Source organism: Talpa europaea, assembly GCF_964194135.1.
Source record: "Talpa europaea genome assembly, chromosome: 5".
NCBI lineage: Eukaryota > Metazoa > Chordata > Mammalia > Eulipotyphla > Talpidae > Talpa > Talpa europaea.
In genome coordinates, this window is record NC_140071.1 from 27,972,291 (window position 1) to 27,994,735 (window position 22,445).

Below are 22,445 nucleotides of genomic sequence, written 5' to 3' on the forward strand. Positions count from 1 at the left end.
CTCTGAAGTTCTGTTATTGTTTTATGTATCTTGGTGCCCCATCATTTGGTACATATATTTTTATGAGTGTTATTTCTTTTTGTTGTATTAGATCCTCAATCATAATGTTGTGTTTGTTTCGATCTCTTAATAACTTTCATAATTGGAAGCCTATCTAAGGGACAGAAGTATAATTGTCCTTGATCTTTTTATTTCTCATTTGCTTTTACAAATGTCTTCCAGCCTTTAACGGTAAGTCTATGCTTGTTTTTATTGGTTAGACAGGTCTTTGGTAAACAGCAGAAGTTTGGACCGTATTGAAACTCATTCAGTCACTCCATGTTCTTTCACTGGTGAAATAAGGCCATTTACGTTTAAGGTGATTATTGAGACAGAAGTGCTCATTGACATTTTGTTATGTTTTTGTTTTTTAGTGTTTTGGGTTTGTCTTGTCTTTTTATTTTTTGAGGTCTTCCTGTTATTTTTGTTCAGGTTCTATTTCCGTTGCCTTATGTGCTACTCCTATTGATTTTTGTTTGAGGGTTCTGCTAAGGTTAGCATATGATAGGTTTTTTATTTGTGTGACCCATTTGATGGTCTGTTCTCTGACTAGTTTTGCTGGGCCACATTGTTATTCTCCTTCTCTTTTTCCATGTTAAGTGATTTAGATGTCTGTTACCTTTATGTTAGTTGTTCTGATGCTTTAAAATAACCCCTTTAAATTTTCTTTTGTGTGCAACTTGGTGTTGGTAACTTTTTAGTTTTTGATTTTCAGTGAAAATCCTTGCTCTTCCTTCTGTCTTGAATTTTAATCTTGCTAGATAGACGTTTCTGGGCTGGATGTCTTTCCCTTTAAGTACTTTAAGGATCTCCTTATTATAATAAAACACTTTATAATAAAGCTGTTGGAAGCCGGTGATAAGGACAGAATATTAAAAAAATCAAGGGAAAAATGGGTAACCTGGAAAAGTATGCCAATCAGGCTGTTAGCAGATTTTTGGTAGAAACATTACAAACATGAATGTTTGGTACTGTTCTGTCTGGAACTCTTTGGGCCTTTTAGATCATATCTAGTTTGTTTCCCAGATTGAGATCATTTTCAGCAATTATTTCTTTAAATAACATTTCTATGAATTTCTCTTCTTCTGGGACCCCCATGGTATATATGTCATCTTTATCACAAAGTTCTCTTGCACTACTTTCATTTTTGTTCTTTTTTTCTCTACATTTTTCTATTTGCATGTCCTCCAACATTGTGTTTTCAAGTTCATTACTTGTCTTCACTGCTTCTACTTGTTTGCTGTTGATCCTCAATTGTATTTCTTAATTTTGCTCTAGTGTTTCTTACCTCTATTATTTCGAATTGTGGTTCCCTCATATTTCCTTTATCTTTATTCTGTTGCTCTTTTATATCCTCCACTGTGCTTTGAGTCCATAAGCATTTTTATAACTGCTACCTTGAACTTCTCTTCAGCATGTTCTGCAGTTATTCTGGATTGAGACTCATCTCAGGTTTTTTCTTTTAAATTTATTCTAGCATTATGGTATGTTCTGCCTTCTCACTTTCAACTTTTATGGGATGTAATGAGGATAGACTACTAGACTGCTATCTTTGCACTCACTGAAGTAACAAACAACTGGCACCAGTGTGGTATAGTAAGTATAAAAAAGGACCACAGCAGTAGGGCATGAAATGATCAGGAATTCAAACTTCCTGCTGTGCCTTGGGGATCCACAGTGATCCCCTCCTCTAGGCCAGCTCAGCCTTAGTGTCTCTTATAGTCTCATGTCCACTCTACTCTAGATGATTTTTGAATAATAGATGCAGTGCTGGATACAGTATTCTCTTTTCTTTTCCAGCATGGAGTCTTATCCTGGGGTGTTTGCTTCTGCTATTAACAGGTGCTTGAATTCTAGTTTATTTACATGTTCATTTATTTTTTTAAAAGATTTATTTATTTATACAAAAACTGGGGTACAGTCAGAGGCGTGGTAGGGTGAGAGAATTCACCAGAGACAGCAGGGACTGACTGAAGAACTGCTGAGGGGAGCAGCAGGCAAGAGAGGTCTGCCGCACCATGTGGGTTTCTCCCTGACTGGCCGGGAATTGAACCCATGCTGCAGTGGCTGCAGACAGCTTCACATTGCGGTGCTCAACCTGCTGCACCACGAAGGAGGCCCTACATGCTCATTTATTGTTTTGGTTTCAGTATTGGGGTGGCGGGTGGTAGGTGTTTTGAATATCCCAGCCTTGGCTTCAAGTGGTACCCTCTTTCATGAGATATAAGTGATCCAATCTGTTTCTCCCCATTAATTTAGGCTCCAGCTATTGTATACTGAGAGCTTCAGGCTCCAGTCAGTAATCCTTGCTTTGCTCTCCCATGTTTATAGCTCTTCAACAATGCACCCTCTGTCATGGTTACCAAATCACATACGCCCTTATCCAGTGCAGTTTTCAGGACTCCCCAGTACTGGCATGTGTCTGAGTCAACAACTGTTGGGGGCTCTGCACAGTAGCCGCCTCTCCCTCTTCTGGGTTGTACTGTACTGGTATCACTATACATGGAGTTAACTTAAAGATTTTCTTACAACCTTCCTCTAGACTATTGCTCCTAGAGTGTGCTGTGGTCATGTTTCCCCTGAAGGTTTTTGGGGACTTTGGTCTATAATCTTCCCCTCAAAGTTTTTTGGGCTTTGTTCTACTGTAATCTAGTGATGAGTATATGGAGGAATAGAGGCTTTACTTGGCCACCATCTTGCCAGATTTCACCCCACTGAATCTTTACAACAATTTCAAGGAGTTGGTAAATTTTAGGCACATTTTACAGGAGAAGAAATAAAAACAGACAGGTTAAGTAATTTGCCAAAGGCCACTGACTAGGTACATGGCAGAGGTGGGATTCAAATCCAGGTCTCTGCAACTCTGGATGCTAGAAAATTCTTTACTTTGTGATTTTAGCTAGAGTCAGGGTCTTCTCAGTTTCTAGAATAGTGGTTTTTACTACTATAAGGATTGGAAACTTATATTGTTAATGTGTCATTAATATTGCCTCTGGACTCCTTCTAGAGCACAGCCGGTAAGCACATAGGCACTTATGTATGAATATATATATTTTTTCCATATATAAACATACACACATATATATCCTCCATATACTCATCACTACATTACAGTAGAACTATATATATATATATATATTTATTTATTTATTTATTTATTTATTTATTTTCCCCCTCTCTCCTTCTTAGCTCAGAATTTGGAGCACTGTTAGAAATAGGTGGTGACTGGCCTTCCTGGTAGCCTAGGGTTGTGTCTCAGCAATATCATGGCTATAGCCTGAGTTCAATCCTGGGCCAGGGAGGTGACCAACATGGCACAGTAGACCTCTCCTGTCTTGCCCGCTGCTCCCCTCAGCAGCATATTTTAGTAAACCTGCCTGTTCTGCTCCCCATTCTGGCTCCGGTGAATTCTCTTACCTGCTCCCCTCACCGCCCCCCCACCCCGCACCTCTGTCCTACATACCAGTTCTTCTATGCAAAAATACTTTTTTTTTAAAAATGCTTGTAAGCTCCCATTAAAAAGGAAAAAGAAATAGGTGGTGATCTCCTGAATGGCTTCAAATCAAGATTTGAATTATTCCATTAAAAATTACACATAGATACATGCACACACACACAGAATTTATTTATATTGTAAGATGTTTTAAACATTCAGTCAAGGGAAATTTGCTGTTACTATTTTTTTTCAATTGGACTGATGAGAAATAAAAATAAATTCCCTTAGAGTGAGTGATATGAAAAATGAAACTTTCAAAGTCAGCTCAAGGGAAGCTCTTGGTATTGCACAACGTTCTTTGTTTGGGAACTTATTTCTACAACTGACTCCTTCCTTCAGCTTATGTCGAGCCGACAGCATGGTACTTGTGTTATGTTAAGAGTTGGGTGACCATTTAAGAGGCAAACTTCAAACTTGTCAGTTGGTATCTGCACTGAGCAATGACAATGATTACAGAGTTAACATTACACAGTTAGGTTATAATGCAATTAAAGGCAGAGGCTGCAGCTTATCCATTCTGGTATGCCCTGTGCACCTAGCACATAGTAGGTGTACAAGATATTGGCACAGGAAGAATTAATCAGTGAATTGCAGGTTGTCAAGAATCCCTTGAACTCATGTCTGTCAAAGGCAAGAGAGACCACTATGTCTAAACTGAATAACAGCTGCTTCCTGGAGTTTCACTGAGAACTCAGTTGTGCCTGCAAATCACCTAGGAGCTGGAAATCAAGGAGCCTCTTGCAAACCTGTTGCAACACATACCCAGATGGCCCTGGTGACAGTAGAACTACATTTTTTGAAAAATAAAAAGGATTGGCTAAAAGAGTGAAGAATAATTCCTATTCAGTTAATAGCACAACTCTTTAGAATGTTAGGAAGAGAACTGTTTTAGTTTACTTAGCAGTCATTTTGAGATTGCTGATAGAATTATAACTATTGGGTGCATAACAAGCTGCTTTGGGACCATGCTTTTATATAGATGAGTAATGAGTAATTCTGTGCTTTGAGTCTGTGCCACCAAAATTTCAGCTGAGGGCTTACAAGACCTATCAGGTTTTCAGAGCTTCCCTTTTGCCCTACCCACCCTCCCCACCAAAAAACCCCACTGTATCTTTTGTGTTTCCTGAACTGGAAATCTGATTAAATACTTAGCAGTGGTATTTCAGAACTGCACTTTTAGACTGACTCTAGCAGACAAAGGCACACAGAAAATGTGTGATGTGGCTGGGTGCTTGCTGCATCCCTTGTCTTTGTGCACAGGGGTGGGGTAGGGGGGATGGGACAGAATTATAGCAGGTGGTTGAGAGGTTAGCAAAAACAATTCTAGATGCTTCAAAAGTCCAGCTTGGCTCTGGTTGACATTTAATAATTTTCATACTATTAATCTCCCAACCACAAATAACCATGACTCACAAAAGTTATAGAGGTCTCCTACAGAGAAAACTGGAATAAACGATGCACTTAAAAAACAAAACCAGATGGTTAGATGTATATAATGAAAGCCATTTTCTTTCATTTTTTTATTTAGAATAAAAACTTATTATATCAGAAAGATTAGTAAATTAATTCATAGTCTTTGTTTTAGAGTTCTTTAATCTGGGTAAACAGTGAGTATCACAATAGTCAAAGATCATAATTGAATACTAAAGATTATCTAAGGTCAAATCTTAGAACAATAGGAATGTCTACTAATAATGATATTCTTTAAACATTCTCACTTTATCTCTATAACAATGACAAAAATATGTCTGCAAAGTAACATTTTTTTTATAATAGAGATTTTTATAATTTAAATGAGACATTAAAAAGAAAAATAATGTAAGATAACTTAGGGTTATGAAAACATAGGAGAAAATTCTAACAAGAATCAACTTAGATAAAAAGCCTTTACAATAGAGACTAAGTTGATAATACTAATTTTTCAACAAAACAGAATATCTATATTCTTCTACACTAAATTGTGAACTATTAGAGCAGGGATCAAACTGACATGAAACATGGTATGTACTTAATAAATATTTGTGAAGGAATAAAATGACTATTTTCCTGTTCTAGGTATATTACCATGGGAACCTCTGTAATTATTCACTCATTGTCAAAATGTTTTGCAAAGATCTTTTTTGGATTTATTACTAGAGCAAGGGTTCTATCCATGGGTAGAAAGCAGGCTTTGTATGAGCTTAGATTAATTCATAATTCAATTATGAATATAGGCAAAACACCAGAATAGTGTTAACAACATCTGTGACTTTGCCAGTAATATAAATTATAGAGCTCTTCTATCACATTGGTTATGGAAAACATCTCATAATAATCTTTACATGTGTCATTACCTTTAAAATGGAAGTAATTATTGGTCCCACCCCTAAATCTTTTCTAATGCATTAATAAAAAAACTTTCATATTACTAATATAAACTTGTTCTCTAAAACATTTTGATAATTATATAATTGCTTTCTTTTGTATTCCTCTGTGTTTTGTCTTATGTAATTTCAAATATTTTTCTGAGAAGGGGTCCATAGTCTTCACCAGCACACAAGAACTGTACACATCATAAAAAAGGTAAGGACTCTTGTTCTATAGTCTGTAGTATATACTTTTGAAGACCCAAAGTGATATAAAATCTTGCTTTATAACATAAGATTTTAAAATAGATTTTGGAAATAATTAGATGTCACCTAGAGACAAGTCTGGTAAAAAGAAAATAAAGAGTAATTGAGAGTTAGATCAACAAAACAGAGAAAGGACCATAAAATTAAATAATGATTTTTCTTCTTAAACTTAATTATTTATCTGTTTTATATGTACTTAATAATTTAATGATTTATCAAATATATATAGCCATTTATGTTTATATCAGGGTGCTCTACAATGTACAAGTTGCTGAGCTAGACTCTAATGGTACAAAGATGAAAAAGACATGGTATGTCTCTAGAAACTTAAGGAGTGTTGGGGGAGAGAAGGAAGTAGATTCTTAAATAGTAACGACTCTGCTTCATTTTTTAAAGGTGCTTGTTTTCAGGATAAAAATGCTGGCAAATTTAAATTTTTTTTTTTACTTTTTTTTAGCTAATTTTTCAATTTCATCTTTGTAGTGTACAATTTCTGCCTGTGGTTATATTTTAGAGATATTATAGTGGATTTAGCACTAAGGATTATATCCAAAAGTTCACATCTGTTTTTTTAACTTGGATTTATTTTATCAGAGTGTTGTCATAATAGAAATTTAGATTATTGGGCTACTCACAAAAATCTACCTACATCAGAAAAAGCATCTTATAAAGGTTCAATGATAAATCCTGAACACCAAGCATAAGAATGCTTCTTTGGATAAATGCATTTAAAGTTCTAATTCAGATACCAACAGCTAATAGGCCCCTTTGATGGGGGTGCTCTTCTCGTTAAACTAAAATGAAGCAGGAGAGTTTAGATTCCAGGAGTTTAGCAACTTGTTAACTCCCTATAGTTGCAAGAGACACACCTCTAAGTCATTGAGTCCCCTGAGGTCCAGAAGAACAAAGGCACAAAGGACAATCTGACCTAGTGTTAAACTCTGCAATGTTGATAGCTTCTAAATGAGTCACTTTATAATTTAGCAGTGTGGTTAATGAAACAGTAAAAACAGATTATTGAAACACAACAAAGAGTTCAGAAATGGAACCACATTTTAACAAAATAACCTTGTAACAAACTGAAAGAAAATTTAGCATAATATGATTATGGCTCTGGGAGTAGGGGAGGCCCTTTTTAAGATGATACCAAAGGCAAAAGCAGTAGTGGGCAAAAAGGACTATTTTAATTATAGCATGTTTCAAATTTTCTTTATGAGAAAAGACATCATGAAAAGTTCTAAAATAAGCAACAACTTAAACAAAATATTTAAATCCCAACAACAAAGAGTTAATGTTCAGAATATAAATTCCTATGAATCAATAAGAAAATGACCAGTGACCCAAGAGATGAATGGACAAGAGAATGTAAACAGATAAGTCAGAAAAGATATAAAAATATCCGCGTTCCTATGAGACAATGCTCACTGGTTATCAGGGAAATGCAAATTTTAAAAAAAGAAAACCTAACAATAGGAATATAATAATGAATATTTTTACTTTACTGGAGGAACTTTAAACTGATAGAGCTGTATTGGAAAATAATGAGGCATAGGTATTAAAAATTACTACTACGCAATAATTCTTCTATAAAAATGCTTGTATAAAGTACAAGGGGGTTTGCACACACACATTCTACCTAAAGTAGCGTTTGTGGTGGTAAGAAACTGGAGACAACCTAAATATCAATGAGAATAACTGAATGAATGCAGGTATTTTCATAGTATGCAACATTTTAAAGTCATTAAAGGGAATGAGCCAGACAGGTCTATACATATCAACATGAACAGAACGGTATGATATACATATTCTTGAGTGAAAAAGCCAAATTGAAGAACAGCATATATAATACCCCATAGGATCTGTGAATATATATAAAAGATTGGGAAACCTGGTGGATGAAGTAATCAAGGCGTTCCTGCTATAACTTGTAATATTTAAATTTTTAAAAAGCAATGTGTTCATGTATTAATTATACAGGTAAAAACAAAGAGTACAAAACATTGTTTTAAGTCATTGAACTCAGAAAAGGACAGCCTCCAAGTGATACTCACCTCTCTAATATAAAGCAGTATCAGGTTTGTTTTATTTGAGCAGTTAGTATAGAATGGTTTCAGAAGCTGATTTTTCCCCTTTCTCCCTCCTTCTTTCTAGACTTTAATCTCAGTTTGCAATCTGAACTATCTTTTACTGAAGTTAGATTTATACCGATTGATCCTTTAACCTTTAACCATTATTGTGATAAGTTTGGGAGTCCTTCCGCTTTTCTTGGAAAATAATTTCATTCAGCCCACGTAAGGATATGTCTTGCTCTTTCCCTTATCGTTAGGAAACGATAATGCTTTACCAGCACTAATTTACCCTTTCCCTCACTTCTTTTGCCTTTGCTGCTTTTTGTTTCCTGTTACTTAGCAGATGCAGGGTGTGTGTGTGCCTGTGCTTTGTTATCCCCTCTCATATACGATGGAGGCTGCATTGTACTTGAGCTCACTGAAAAAGTGATTGAGGGAGAAGGAGGATAGGTTATAACTTGTTTAAAGTTCTGAGAGGCCAAGATGCAGTAAGTTCATGAGAATGAAAAAGAAAGTGTGGCCTTTGTTCTATTTCAGAATTTTCCAAAGGCAAAGAGTTCCTAGCCTTTGCAAATTCATATGAATTGGCCTACACTGGCAATGACAATGATATATATATATATGTATGTATATGTATATAATCTGTATCTATGTGTATATATTATATATGTATGTACATGTATGTATGTATTCATATGTATGAAAATACAGGTAAGCATCAGCAGGTGACTTTAGATGGATTTTAGGCATACTGAGACTTTGGGTAGCAAGAGTTCTTTTTGATCCCTGCTCTTAGCACTTAAAACTCAGGGAGTCAGAATGTTGGTGTAAGAGCAGGGGACACCTCTTCTCAGAGAGGGCACTTTGCTTGAGAAGGAACCAGAGATTTTTCTAATACTGAACACAAATTCAAAAAGTGTCACAATTACAGTTAGGAAGCTCTGCATCCGCTTTCATTGTCTCTATCAACCAGGGGCCTCCCAGGGTGTGGAAAAATAGGGAACTATCACTCTGCTGAGAGAGGATGGTTCAGCTGAGGGGTGGACAGAGTGAAGGTCTACAAGAGGGATTTTGCTTTAGTGTGTGAGTGACTGAATTTGTCGCCTTTCTAAGAAGTCCTAGTTAAGGGGAGTAAGAATAGGAGTTGGAAGTGGAGGAAATTGTCGGTAACTCGTCCAAGTCTAGAAGTTCTTGATCAGCTGCCATAAAAAGCAATCATTCACCCTCCCTGTGTTTGCACCGTGCAGAGAGTGATGGGAGTGTGCTGCTCATTTCAAGTTCTCCTTTTTTAAAGCAGAAGTTAAAAAACAGTACAGTCCTCTCTTCTCTGGGGTTTTGCTTTAAACCTCTGAAGAAGTTGTGACCATATAGTTTGGGAAGGGTCCAATCTCAGATCCAGGCAAGGTCTTTCAGTGTGGCATTAAGGCCAAGGCAGCAGGAAGGAAAGAGAGGGGCTGAGTCCTGCGGAAAGTTATCGGGGGCTTCTGTCCACTCCATTGTCTCTGGCCAGCTGGCTTCCTTGAAAAGCGTACAATTTGGCATTTTTGGACATAAGAACTTTTGACGTTAGCAGACTTTCTTAAAGTTATCAGACATTCTTAGTGACATACAGCCAAATCAAGCACATATTTATGAAAAAAATTCCATCAAGAACTAGTTTTTGAAAATCAGGTTAAGAAACTTGCTAGAGAAATCAGACTGGCTCATGAAAATCAGCCCTACTTTTTAAGAGGGGTAAGTAGATTCAAGGCCCTGAACTACTGGGCGCAGTTCTGGCTTGTGTCTTTATATGCCTTCCCTTCCTCAGGATCTTTTCTCCTCAGCGTGGTGCTGTCTTGGGAGCCTCCAACAGGAATATCTTTGCTACACATAGGAGAGGGCAGTTATGATAACTGATATTAATAATGTAGCCTCTGATCAGGGGGCCAGTAATTATTGTCTATCTGTTATCTGTCACTCAAACAGACAGCATCTGCCACCATAGCTTGCTATTTAAGTTTCTGAGACTGAGAAGATGGGAAAGAGCAATATTCATTTCTCAATGTCCCTAGGGAAATTACAAAACTTCAGTGGTATGATTAAGTACTTAATGCAATAAATTCTTCCCTATTAGAAGTTACACCCACGGGTGGGGATAAATTTCTGCCTGAGGATCATAGTGGAGACATAGACCTCCTTCTAAGGATAGGAACACAAAAATGTGCCACATCTCCTCCGTGTGTATTTATGAAAGGAACAGAGCCCTTCCTTGGGCCCTAGCACGCACAACAATCAACTGCTCCCAGTGAGGGCAGGCTTACCTCATTGTCCTGGTGATTAATCTCGCTGAGATTTGACTGCTGCACGAGGACTGTTAGGAGCCTGTAAAAACAAACCAAAAAAACAAACACAAATGAAAACAAACCAAAACAAATAAACAAAGCCGGAGAAGTTGCTAAAAAGAACGGAATTTATAAAAGAACACGACATTAGAAACACAGCCATTTGAGGGCCAACAAATGAAGAGGGGCCCTCTCCATTTCTCTAGGGAAAAGATTCAGGGAAAAGCAGCCAGTGTGACAGGTAAGAAGGCCTGGAGGAAATACTCTATCTCTTCTCCCACCTTCTCTCTATCTTAGTGCTTCTGGAGGGGCCCAAGAGAATGGAGAAAGTGAATTGTTAGGTCCATTTTATTCACCAGACTGACGTCCCTATGTGTGTTTTATAAGGACTAAAGTCCTTCAGTGCTTATTCTTGATTCATTTTATGTAACTTGTAGGCTGCTTTCAAACTGCTTCACTATTAGGAATACTTCATGCCTTTCAAATGTGTAGATTATCCCCAGGAGGCAGTCAGCATTTACACCTTTGGTCATTCTCTGTAAAACATACATGAGATGAACATGATCCCTTCTAGCTCCATCCATGTTGCTGCAAATGTCATGTGTTTATCTTTTTTGATTGCTGAGTAATATTCCATTGTGTATATATACCACATCTTCTTGATGGAGCTAGAAGGGATCATGCTCAGCAAAATAAGTCAGAAAGAAAAAGAAAAATACAGGATGGTCTCACTCATAGCAGAAATTTAGAAAACCTAAATAAGGGACCAGGAAAAAGACTAAATAATACAAAGTAAAAATCAAAATCAACAAGCAACTATAAACCAGAGACACACTACGGGATGGCTGGGGGGGGGAAGGGCGGGCAGAGGAAGGATTAGGGTCAAAATAAGGGGGGTGCAATTGATTGGGGAATATAACCAAAATGAAAATGCATACATTGTGCAAAAATGAAAAATGATGTAAGAATTATATAAAATATTTTTAAAAATAAACAAACAAAAAACCCATATGTGAGATGGCACTAATCAGTTGTAAAACAACCATCAGTGTCAACTTCAAATTCTTATCCTACTTGGGTCCCACCCTTGGCTGACTGAATTCAGTGCTCCATCCATGGGAGAGAGGCAGTTAAGGATGGGGTAGTGTCAGTAGCCCAGACTCTGGAACCACAGGGGTCATATCCTAGGCCCAACACTGACCAGCTCTATGACCTCAGACAAGTTACTTACCTTCTCTGTGCCTAAGCATTCTTATTTGGAAAATGGGAGTAATAAAAAGTGCCCGCCTTATAGCTTAGTATGAGGATTAAGGGAATTAATATGCATATAACATTTAAAGCATGCCTGGAACACAGTGTTATTTGTAGACTACAGCAAGCAGCCTCTCTCCATTATCTATTCTGAATATTAGAATTTCTCCATCTGGTAGGAAGATGCTAAAAAATAATTTCACTTTGGTTGCCCTGTTGTTTTTTTAATCTTTGTAATTATATTTTACTGCTATATGTATTTTCCCTTAAAGCTATTTTGGAAGAGGGGGGTATGGGGTCAGGAAAGGTACTGGTGATTCTTCTTTCTTTCTTTCTCTCTCTCTCTCTCTCTCTCTCATCTGATGACAATACATGACTTGAGGCACCACCTTGCTTGCCGGCCTATTGCACATTGTCTTGATGATCTAGCCTGGACTAGAAACTAGATGTGTGCTTTTTCCAGCACGGTGCTTCCATGTTATTCCATGGTTCAGAGGTATCTGCCAGATACTTGCTCAACCTTAATTACCAGACTTGCAGACCTATTTGTTTTCTCAGAGCTCTTGTTTTGTGCTAAGGTGATCCACGAATATTCTACCACAACCTCCCCAGTCCAAACTCTATCTTGCTCTCAGATCTCCAGGCAGCAGTATAATTCCTGCCCACCCAGGTACCAGCATAACAACACAGACCCCCAGTAGTGCGTTTCCAGCCAGACAGCATGGTGAGGGAAGCACACACAGATGCAGGGGCCATCCTACCTCTAGGGCAATCCCTGCTTCATTACTAACTAGCCAGAGACTTCCATCAAGTGATGAAACTCTTATGCCTATTTTTTTTGTCTGTAAAATAAAGTAATAATAACACCAACTTTTTGCAGATTTGCTATGACTTTAATGAGTGGATGCATATAAAACACTTAGAATGGTCTTCATATTTCATAATGTGTTCTATAAAATGATTTTTTGAAAGATTCCTACCCTTTACGTTTTGGGTTTCCCTGATCATCATTAAATGACTGGCTGAGAGAAATCAACTAGATATATCCTGGAGGGTGGAGTTTTGCCTTGAATTTCTCTGTTTTTCTGGCCTCTTGGATGCATAGGCCTGAAGCTGGCTTATCCCAGTGATGGGTCAGAAAAAGGAGCCTCAAGCCAGCAGCCTGCACTCCTGTTCCTGACACTGTCTTGATGTGAGAGAAGGATCTTGTGAAATGGAGACATGCAGGTTAGAACACATCACCTTATAACTATAGGACAGGAACCAATAGAAATGATTTCCTTCCTCCCTTTGGCTATAGTAAAGAACAGTTAAAAGAGGCAGAATGTCTGGTACTCTGGCAGGAAAAAAAAAAATCTGCTGGTAACCATGGAGACCATCAAAAAGACCTTCAGAAAGCCCCGTGGCCGCTTTCAGAGGAAATCGCTGCTTGCCTTGCTATGCGAGCATGCAGAGCATTGTACAAACACAACTTCATTCTCTTTGTAGCTTTGTCTTAATGATCATGCCCCCTCTTTCACATGGATGCCCTTTGAATGTCTCAGTCAGGGAAGCAAGAAAAGCCATGGGGAACTGAAAGAGAAAACTTGGGCCTGCTGAGAAGCTAAGGGATCAAAGCAGGAAGGGGAATTCTGAAATGAAATCTGTGTGTCTTTGTTTTTGTCCATCTAACTTGCCTTCATGTTCATAATTATAAATCACTTATCCCTGCATCAGTTTAGAGTCCGCACTGAGTTGTAGCTTAGCTAAGGGTGTGTACTGGAACGGACTGGTTTGCTAGCAAGTTGTTTATATCAGAGAACGAAAATTCCTTGGGAAGCAAAGGCCTAATTCAAGTCTTCCCTTGGTTTGCATATAAGCAGGTTCAGTTTGAGGTTTCACTCTGAATAATCTCTGCCAAGCACTAAATAGAAGGGGCTTGCTGTTTGGAAATTTAAGGGTTAGTGGATTTTACAATGAGTATGAATACCTGAGTACAGGACTAGAAAGGGGCTTGTACTTTCGCTTATATTTAGGTGGGGGGGAGGGGGAGACAGATCAAGTGCTTTAACAAAGGTGGAGAAGGGAGTTTCAGGGGAGTTGAAAGGTTGAGCCTGATATTGTTTGGGTTGTAAAGTCTAGCAATGCTCTACGTCCCTGGGTCAATATAGATTGAAGTGCTTTTTCAATATAAGTAGGATTGCCGATAATCTTTATAGCAAATGCGTGCATGTATATGCTTGTATATGAGAAAAAAATATATATATTTTGTGGACCTTGATGTGTGCAGGTATGTGAGAAGGCCAAGATGAGAGCTGGTGTGGAGGAAGGAATAAGTTTTTCTTTGGTACTGATCTATTTTCCATCATCATTATGATCTCGATGATGATTATCACCACCTACACTTACTGAATACTGACAATAGACAGTGTTTCATGCTTTCCACACCTTTTACTTCTGCCATATCACCTAAGAGTTAAGCGCTATCTTATCCCTATTTTCTAGAAAAGAAAGGCAGTTGAGCCTTGACACGGTGTCTTGTCCAAGATAATATAGTTAGTAAGAGATGGAGCAGAATCAAATTCAGACCTCTGAGCTGGCACTTCTCGCCACCCTTTCCCTCAAACTACAGAGGATTTTAGGTCCTCTGTAGAGCTTCAAACACATATGGTAAACCAATATAACACATGAAGAGATCAGGCAAAGAGGAAACAAGGGTAGGATGAAGAAGCTCTAATAACAGACTTACATGTATGCCAGAGGTGGGATACTGGGCTGTGAGTTTTCTAGATACACAGAGAAACAATCCTGTTACAGGGTTCACAATGTGAAAGTGAAAATTAATTTCTTAGGGAAAGCAAAGCAGTCCCTCTTCTACTAGAAATTTTTCTTGTGTTTTTTCATAAAGGATTTTTTGGATGCTGTAATGAATGAAATATTTCCTGACAATGAGACAATAAGGAGTTTTTGTAAGGCTGTTTTGTTTTGTTTTGTTTTGTTTTACAAGGCCCCTCAGTGTAGGCCAAGGGCTTAAAGACAAAATGTGGCCACTAAAATAAGCTCTACATTGTCCACAACAGTGAGTCCTGGGCGCACAGCAGAACTTGGGGTAGGCTTCTTATCTTCACATGACTTAGGCAATTAATTTCCTTCTTAGTGCTGTAGTTTCTCATCTGTAAGATGGGGACAGAAATACTACCAACCACAGAGAGGTGTGGTAAAGAGTAGATGAGATAGCTCATGGGACGCACTTGAGACAGTCTCAGAACATAGTAAATAAACATTGGTGCTTATCACCATCATCATGACTTAATGTTAGGTGTGGATCTTATGCTTTAATGTCAGTCAGGCTAGCCTGAAGCTGCACACATTTAGGAAAATTAAGTAAACAGGCTTGCATGGCCTAAAGGAAGGTCATTCCCTTCTGCATTCAGGTTGTAGGATTAGACAGTATGGTAAGGCAGACCAAGAAGATCAAGCTTTTTTCCCCTCAGAAATCAATTCTGAGTTAATGCTGACATTTAACAAATGGGCAACTGAAGCTGCACTTCTCGATTATAAAGCATGGCTTGGTTAATTTCTGTTTGAATCATTTAATGCAGATGTTATTAAACTCTGCCATGGCCATAACATATCTTATAAAGCAATGAAAAAAATATCTAGTTTTAAGCAATGCAATACTATAGGGAATTCTTTAACACAAGCTGGTTTTGAAATGTTCTCTAGTTAAGGAAGCCAGTTGATTTACTACATGAGTTAAGGTTTAACTCATTCACTTTTGGAGAACATTTACCAGTAATGATAATTTTGATTTTAGGTAGTTCATATTAACCTTTGGGTCATATTAGTTACAGCAATTAGCATTACTTTAACGCATATTTATCTTCTAGATTTGGTTAAGTATCCCGTTGAGGACAAGAAAACTGTATCATCAACACACAGAAGGATGTTTGTTTTCCTAATTTTGGCTCTTTCAAGGGTGATGTCTGGGTCATTAGGTACAATTTCAAAGAAGGTGAAGCCACAACTCTGTTTTATCTCCTTTTTACTGATATAATGTAGATCCCAGAGAGTCTAGGGGTGTTGCTAGCACAAATAATAAGAAATAGACTAATAAGTTCACAAAAGAGGAAGTACTCTTGGACTGGTTTTCAATTTATTATTCTGGTGCTTTCAGATGATGAGCCTTATCAACTGATCAAATTGACCTTGAGTGTGATTTTCACTGACAGCACTCAGTTCATCCCTCAGGCACCATGGGTTGATGGCATAGAGTTTTAATAGAAATTCATGCCTCCTTTTCTTGTACTGAAGTCATTGCTGGGAGGTAGATTCTTGGTCAGGAACTATATTCCTCAGTGCTGCTTATACAGTGGCCAAATGCCTAGTTCTTGTCAAAGGAATGTGAGCAGAAGTGGATTATGTCATTGCAGACTGAGATTTTAAAGAAATGAGTGGGCTTCTTTATCCTCTTTCCCCAGGTACAGGCTGACTAAAGAGGATCCTGCGATTCTAGTGGATGAAGGAGACAAGATGGAAGAAACTTTAGTGCCTGAATTACCACATGGAGGAGAGTCACACCCAGTAATGCATTGAGCTACTGCATGTTTAAGAAATAAACTTCTTAAAAAGTGTGTTAAAATATTGAATCATTGGGTTTTATTTATTATAGCAGCTATAATCACCATAACTGAAGTAAGCATTTATCTTTCAGAATCAAGTAGATTTTGAAATGAGGACTCTGAGTGAAGTAGGTAAAAGCAATTAAGCAGAATAAATCAAAGAAGACTAATCTTAAAAGGTATATTTTAAACTTACTTTCTAAATACCGCTCTTGGGAAAAGAACTAAATAGTTTTTGTGGGTTGTCTAGAACAATGTAATTTTTGTCCTAATCATCAAAAGGGAGTCAATCCCTTTATGATGTCTAATGATCAGTAGCTCTAGATGTGCTGTTTCTTCTTAAGTCTTCTAGTTTTATTGGATTTTGGGTTAATCTAGTTTTCTATTATGCCTGGATATAATCCAATGATAATAAGAGGCAAGCCTTGGCTAGGCATTATCCTGGATTTTCCCAAGCTCTTTCATTTTAGTGGAAACCAGATTGAAGTGAAGAAATCCTGTTTCTTCTCAATCTGGAAGAGGACTTGGTCTCAGCCCTCCTGGAGTTTTAGTTTTAGTTTTGGACACTGAGCATAGAGAATGAAATCCCTAGAATGCATCCCGGGTGGTGGTGTCTTGTACATACCCCTGAGGAACACCTAATTCCTTTCAGAGGCATGTTAGGTGCAACATAGGTTAAGAAAGCACCCAGAGTATTGCTGACTCCATAGTGGGAGCAGCTGTTATTAGCTGCTCTGAGGGACTTTCAAAAGAATGGAGACCTAGGCCATTCAGACACAGGATTGGGGAAAAACTCGATCTGGGAAAAACTTTCTCCTCTGTTGCTCAATTGACGTACAAAAATGTGACCTTCTCAATCATCCAACTTATGTGAGCTATTTCTTCACATGGTTTCCAGCAGCACACACTCCCAGTTTCCCCTCTAACCCACTGGTCTCAGTCTCAGTCTCCTTTGCTTGGTCTTTTGCCAGCTTCCAACCCATAAATGTTGAGATGACTCTGAGTTCAGACATTATCCTTTCTAACCAACCATTGCTCTTTTATCCTGTTTGATTTTCTTCATGGTACTCATAATGATGTCAAATTATCCTATTTACTTATTTATTACTAATGTGCCACTTAAATCTAGCATGTAAGATTTAAATCTAGTGAACAGTGATGTAAAAAATTTAAAAAAATCTGCACACCCCCACCAAAAAAAAAAAAAAAAAAAGATTTAAATCTAGCATGTAAGCTCTGTGAGGACAGAAACTCTGTCTTGCTTACTGTGGAATTGCAGGAGTCTCGCTGACTGACTTATTGAGTGAAGGAATACATGGATTCAGGGTATGACAAATAGCATTTCTTCTTAAATCACAGACTAAGAGAAAAGGGGCTTATCAAAGTAGAAGAAGGAAGAGATCGGAATTTAAGACTATTCTGGGATATTTTGATTTACTGAACTGTGGTCTGCTGCAACTTCAAAAGGAAAAAAAAAAAAAAAGATGGGCTTTGTTTTTATTAGCCACAGTAGGTGGGATTAGATGACTGTCTAATCCAAGTTGGGTCCCTCCCAACTTAAGCGTCTTGTGAGCCAGGCTACTTACCTCACATCGGGCTCAGCAGTGGCAGCGTGCAGTGGCAGGCGGCCATTTTTATCTGGGATATTGTGCTTGGCACCATTTCTGAGTAGGCTAACACAGCCTTCCAGCCAACCCTGAAATACAAGCGCAACCGCATCGTTATATAATACAACCTCACATAACATAGGCCACCAAACTTTCTTTGGTTTTCTTTCCCTTTCTTTGGTTTAGCTAACATGTTTTATTTGACTTGAAGTGGTTTGAGACCACAACTCCAACTTAGACACCTCGGCTGAGGGTTGAAAGTCTTAAGGTGTGATTTCTCAAATTTTTTGGAGGTCCTTTAGCAGTCATATGCAGGCTGACTCCTGAACTCTTTCCTGTCTCCCTCTCCCAATTTCTAGGTCACTCACTGGTAGTCCACTTTTACATTCAGTTCCCAAGGCCAACTGAGGCATATGACAGGTGATAATTAGGCAATTCTCACCTTTTATTCTATGGGTTTAACCACAATCATTCTTGTCAATAGTCTGACCTGGCTGTTATGGTAAATTCCAAAAATCAGGTATCATTCTTGAAACTATGCCTCAGGATATTTCTGATAAATGGGTCTTGGTCCTCTTTTCTGAATTCATTTACATGTTATCCACAAGGACAACATCTTGCTTATTCTGGTCAGCTCTACTCCCAGTGACTAGAATCCTAACCCGAGTCCTACCTCTAATGACTGAGGCCCTGCCACCTTATTAATTGATCTTTGTGATGTGTAATATGGGGATAGTGCTAGCACGCTAATAAGGGTCCCCCACTGCTGTGTTTTAGCTATCTGTGAATTACCTAAGAAGATTCTTGTAAATTCCCGGCTATCTACTAATTTTCCAGATTGAGATGTGATATTGCTTGTCCCCTCCTTGTCCAGCACTTATAGCATTTCCCCTCTGTCTTTGCTGTTTCAAAAGGGCAGATATAATTGCAGTCTAGCTGCCCTTTATGCTCCATTCTACTTTAAGGAACTGACCCAATCTACTGATAACCAAGTTTGGTTCCCATGCTAAGGAGAATGCCTCCTACGTCATCCGGAATTACTCAAGTTTCTCACCCAATTTTAACTAGACTTATCAATAGATGAAATTGTTATCATGAAGAATAATATATTAACTCTGTTTTGTTCCTGTCTTTCCCCACTTCTATAGAGTTAAGCCTGTGGATTATTCAGTAAGATAAGAAAGATGGCCGAAGATGTTCCCTTGCAATATCAGAATGAATAAAAATTAAAATGTCACTAAATTCATGCAGAAGATAATTTTAAAGAAAGGTGTTGGTTCTGAAAACTTGGAAAGAAAATCTTTCAATAAAAGCACATCAAAATTAATAGGTTATAATATTGAATGTAATTTTGTAGAATTGACTACTAATACCTAAGTCATGAGTAAAAACAAGTAGTTTCAGTCCTGATTCATATTTTACTAATGCATTAAATATGGCTTTAATGTATTAAGTATGCTGATATCTAAATCATCAAGTTCTCTGGTTAAAAGGGAAAAGTATGACCAGGGAACCAAAAGAAAGGCATACTGACCACATTTTAAAGTTGCTGAAGTTTTACACTTATTGAAAAACAGATCTTCTAATGGGGAAATGTTTGAAACATTTTTATCATTTTGCAACTTTTACTGGAACTATGTTTGGATGTGGTAATTTTTTTTTTTCCAGAAAAAAATCAGAAAGCCACTGAGTACATCTGAAGCCCCTGGCCACTGTTCAAAACCGAAAAATAGATTTGTACCTAAATGTGCTGGGTGATGCCAAATATTTCTTCTTCAATTGTAATAAATTTCGGGTATTATTTTTACTACAGTTTACAAATGAAAAAATATGCACAAAGAGGTAAAGCGAGGTGTCTTAGGTCACACATCTATGGTCAGTTTATTTGCACTCTAAGTTGGGAAATTAACTGAGAGTTAATTTCCAAGTGCCCATTTTATGCAAACTTTTAACACCGAGATTCAAACATTGCCAAAAGGAAGAAGAGGGCTCTATAGTGCAATTACCAGGATACCACCCCCTCCTCGAAAAGACTCAGGAGAGAAAGGAAGGCATCCTGCCTTGGTTGTGACATGGAGGTGGCACGTTATTAAGAGGGTGGCACCATGTGCTGTCACACAGGCCCTCCTTCCTTGGGCAGTGGCTTAGAATGCAATTCCTAGAAAGAGTTGTCTGTAGAGCTGACACCACTCTAGGCTCGATTTTCATTATGACCTAAAGGAGAACCTCTTCCTGCTTCCCCATCTGTTTCAAGAAATTTGAAATTTTGAATTCTAGAATTTTGAAAAGAGTGCAGCTTGGTTTCACTCTGTTCTGTAGGCTAGCGGCAGTCAACTTTACTCAACTTTACTCACCATTTCTACCCTTTCTCTGAAGGTAGGAGACTTTATTTAGTCCTTATAGATCGGTGGTTTGCAAACTTGAGTAGGCACAAAAATTGCTGGGAGGTTTGTACAACATGCAATCACCTCTCCTCCTTCTTCTGCCCCTGCAGTACTCCCAGAGTCTGACTTGAGGACCACGTCTACAGACAGCTGCACTTGAAATATGTACCCCCACATTTTGGAAAAGACTTCTAGAGTTCATGTGTGAATTCTAGAGAAAAAGGTTGCCAATACAAAATGAAAATGTACTTTCTAAAGAAAATCTATAAGAATTGGGTGATGTGTCGTTACAACTATCTTCTAGATTGTGAGAGAAAGATTCAGTGTTTGGGGAAGGGAAGTGCTCTGTGTCAGAAGGCAACTTCAGGCCACTGTGAGGTTGGCCCAGGTAACTCCACTGCTGTTAGTGGTCAGTAACAACAAATGCAAGAAACCGCAACAAACTGCAAAGGGGCTGATGGTGGAGACTTTCAGTTTTCACTGGAGTGGAAAGAAAATGATGCCCCTCGTATGGTGCTAAGGAGGACATATTTGACATGGATTCAAGGTATCCTTGGGGTCTTCCAGCAGGAATGCAGGGAGGATTTGAAAGGAGAAAGCTTGAAGAGTTTTTGGTAAGGTTTAACCAAGCTTGCTTTAATGCTGGGAAATGCCAAACTGAAATCTCTTATTATCAAGACCGTTTGATTAAAGGTTGAGTCCTATGTTTAGTGGTACCCCTGAAGAGCCTGGTACTTCTCCCCTACTCCCTACCCCCACATCATGCCGGTTTTAAACATTCCCCACATTATTCATCCTTTAGCTTTCACTCAACTAATCCTACCCCACAGATGTTAACTGCAATTTCAAGTGCAACCACCCACTGAGGGGTATTCTTGGAGTAGTATTCTTAGAAGGAGTACAAATGAGTCCAGAAATGCCCCAAGGGAAATTCTGGTTCATTTAACATGAAATTTTATTTTTCTAGTGATGTTATCTCTATCATAGAAGATGGTTAGGAAGGTCCAAAATGACTCAAATCCAGGAAACCAATTCTAAATGGTCAGATAAATGATAGAGATGATTGAAGCAAAGCTTCAGTTTCTATTTCTTCATTTTTTTTATTTATAGAGGCATGTTTTTATTTATTTATTTGTTTGTTTGTTTGTTTGTTTTGTTTATACATGCACTGGGTACAGTCAGAAGCGCGGGAGGGTGAGAGAATTCACCAGAGCCAGAGCGGGGAGCAGAGCAGGCAGAAGGACCGAAGTACACTGTTGAGGGGAGCAGCGGGCGGCAGGAGAGGTCTGCACGCCATATGGGACCCTCCTGCGGTGGCCGGGGAGCAGCCGGGGATCGAACCGGTGCCGCAGAGGTCGCCGGCAGCCTCGCAACCCAGCGCTCAACCGCTGCGCCACCGGGGAGGCCCTTCAGTTTCTATTTCCATTGACCAGTTACAGAAATCCAAGAACACTCTTGTGCAAGTGGGACCCCATCATGACACATTGAACCCATCTCATTCCTTCGCAACAATGACAGAAACAAACTGTACCAGATAGGTTGCCAGACATAGACTTGTGCGGCCGTAAGTGTCCTGCATGTTAATATTGGCCCCCATCTTCAAGAGTAGCTTCACTGTGTCCACCTGACGTCCAGAAACTGCATGCATCAAGGGTGTACATCCTGGAATGAGACATTTCAACAGCCTTTAAAAATGTTTGACTTGGGAAATTTATGAGCATACTGTTCATTAAGTTCTTAGAAGACAAATAAACCATCCTCAACACAAACCCAGCTGTTGAAGATGGTTGTTGCTATGTTTATATAAACTATATATTTTCTTCTGATTTTATTCAGTCTTCTGCAATTTTGCAATAGTTGCTTGATGAAAACATTTTGTGCAAAGTTGCTGGTACTTGAGAGTCAGCATCATTTGGAACATAACAGGCAGGTTTGTCCTAACATTGCTTGGACAGTGCATAATCTGAATGAGCTTTTGAAAAGCAACTCAATCCAGGAAGACAGGTCCAGACTGCTTATACTGGAGCTGATGGGTGATAAAGGGCAGGAATAATAGTCTAGCCTT

The 22,445-nt window shown here is 38.4% G+C and overlaps 1 protein-coding gene across 1 annotated transcript in view; it reads right to left on the reverse strand.

The window, feature by feature from the left end:
• Positions 1–22,445, reverse strand: part of ANKRD55 (ankyrin repeat domain 55) — a gene marked incomplete at both ends in the record, with an annotated part of 90,185 nt that overhangs the window by 36,306 nt on the left and 31,434 nt on the right. Inside the window, 3 exons of the mRNA XM_084234165.1 lie at positions 10,517–10,577; positions 17,976–18,085; positions 21,912–22,042. Of these exons, the coding sequence (XP_084090291.1) occupies positions 10,517–10,577; positions 17,976–18,085; positions 21,912–22,042 (302 nt within the window). The remainder of the gene's footprint in view (positions 1–10,516; positions 10,578–17,975; positions 18,086–21,911; positions 22,043–22,445) is intronic.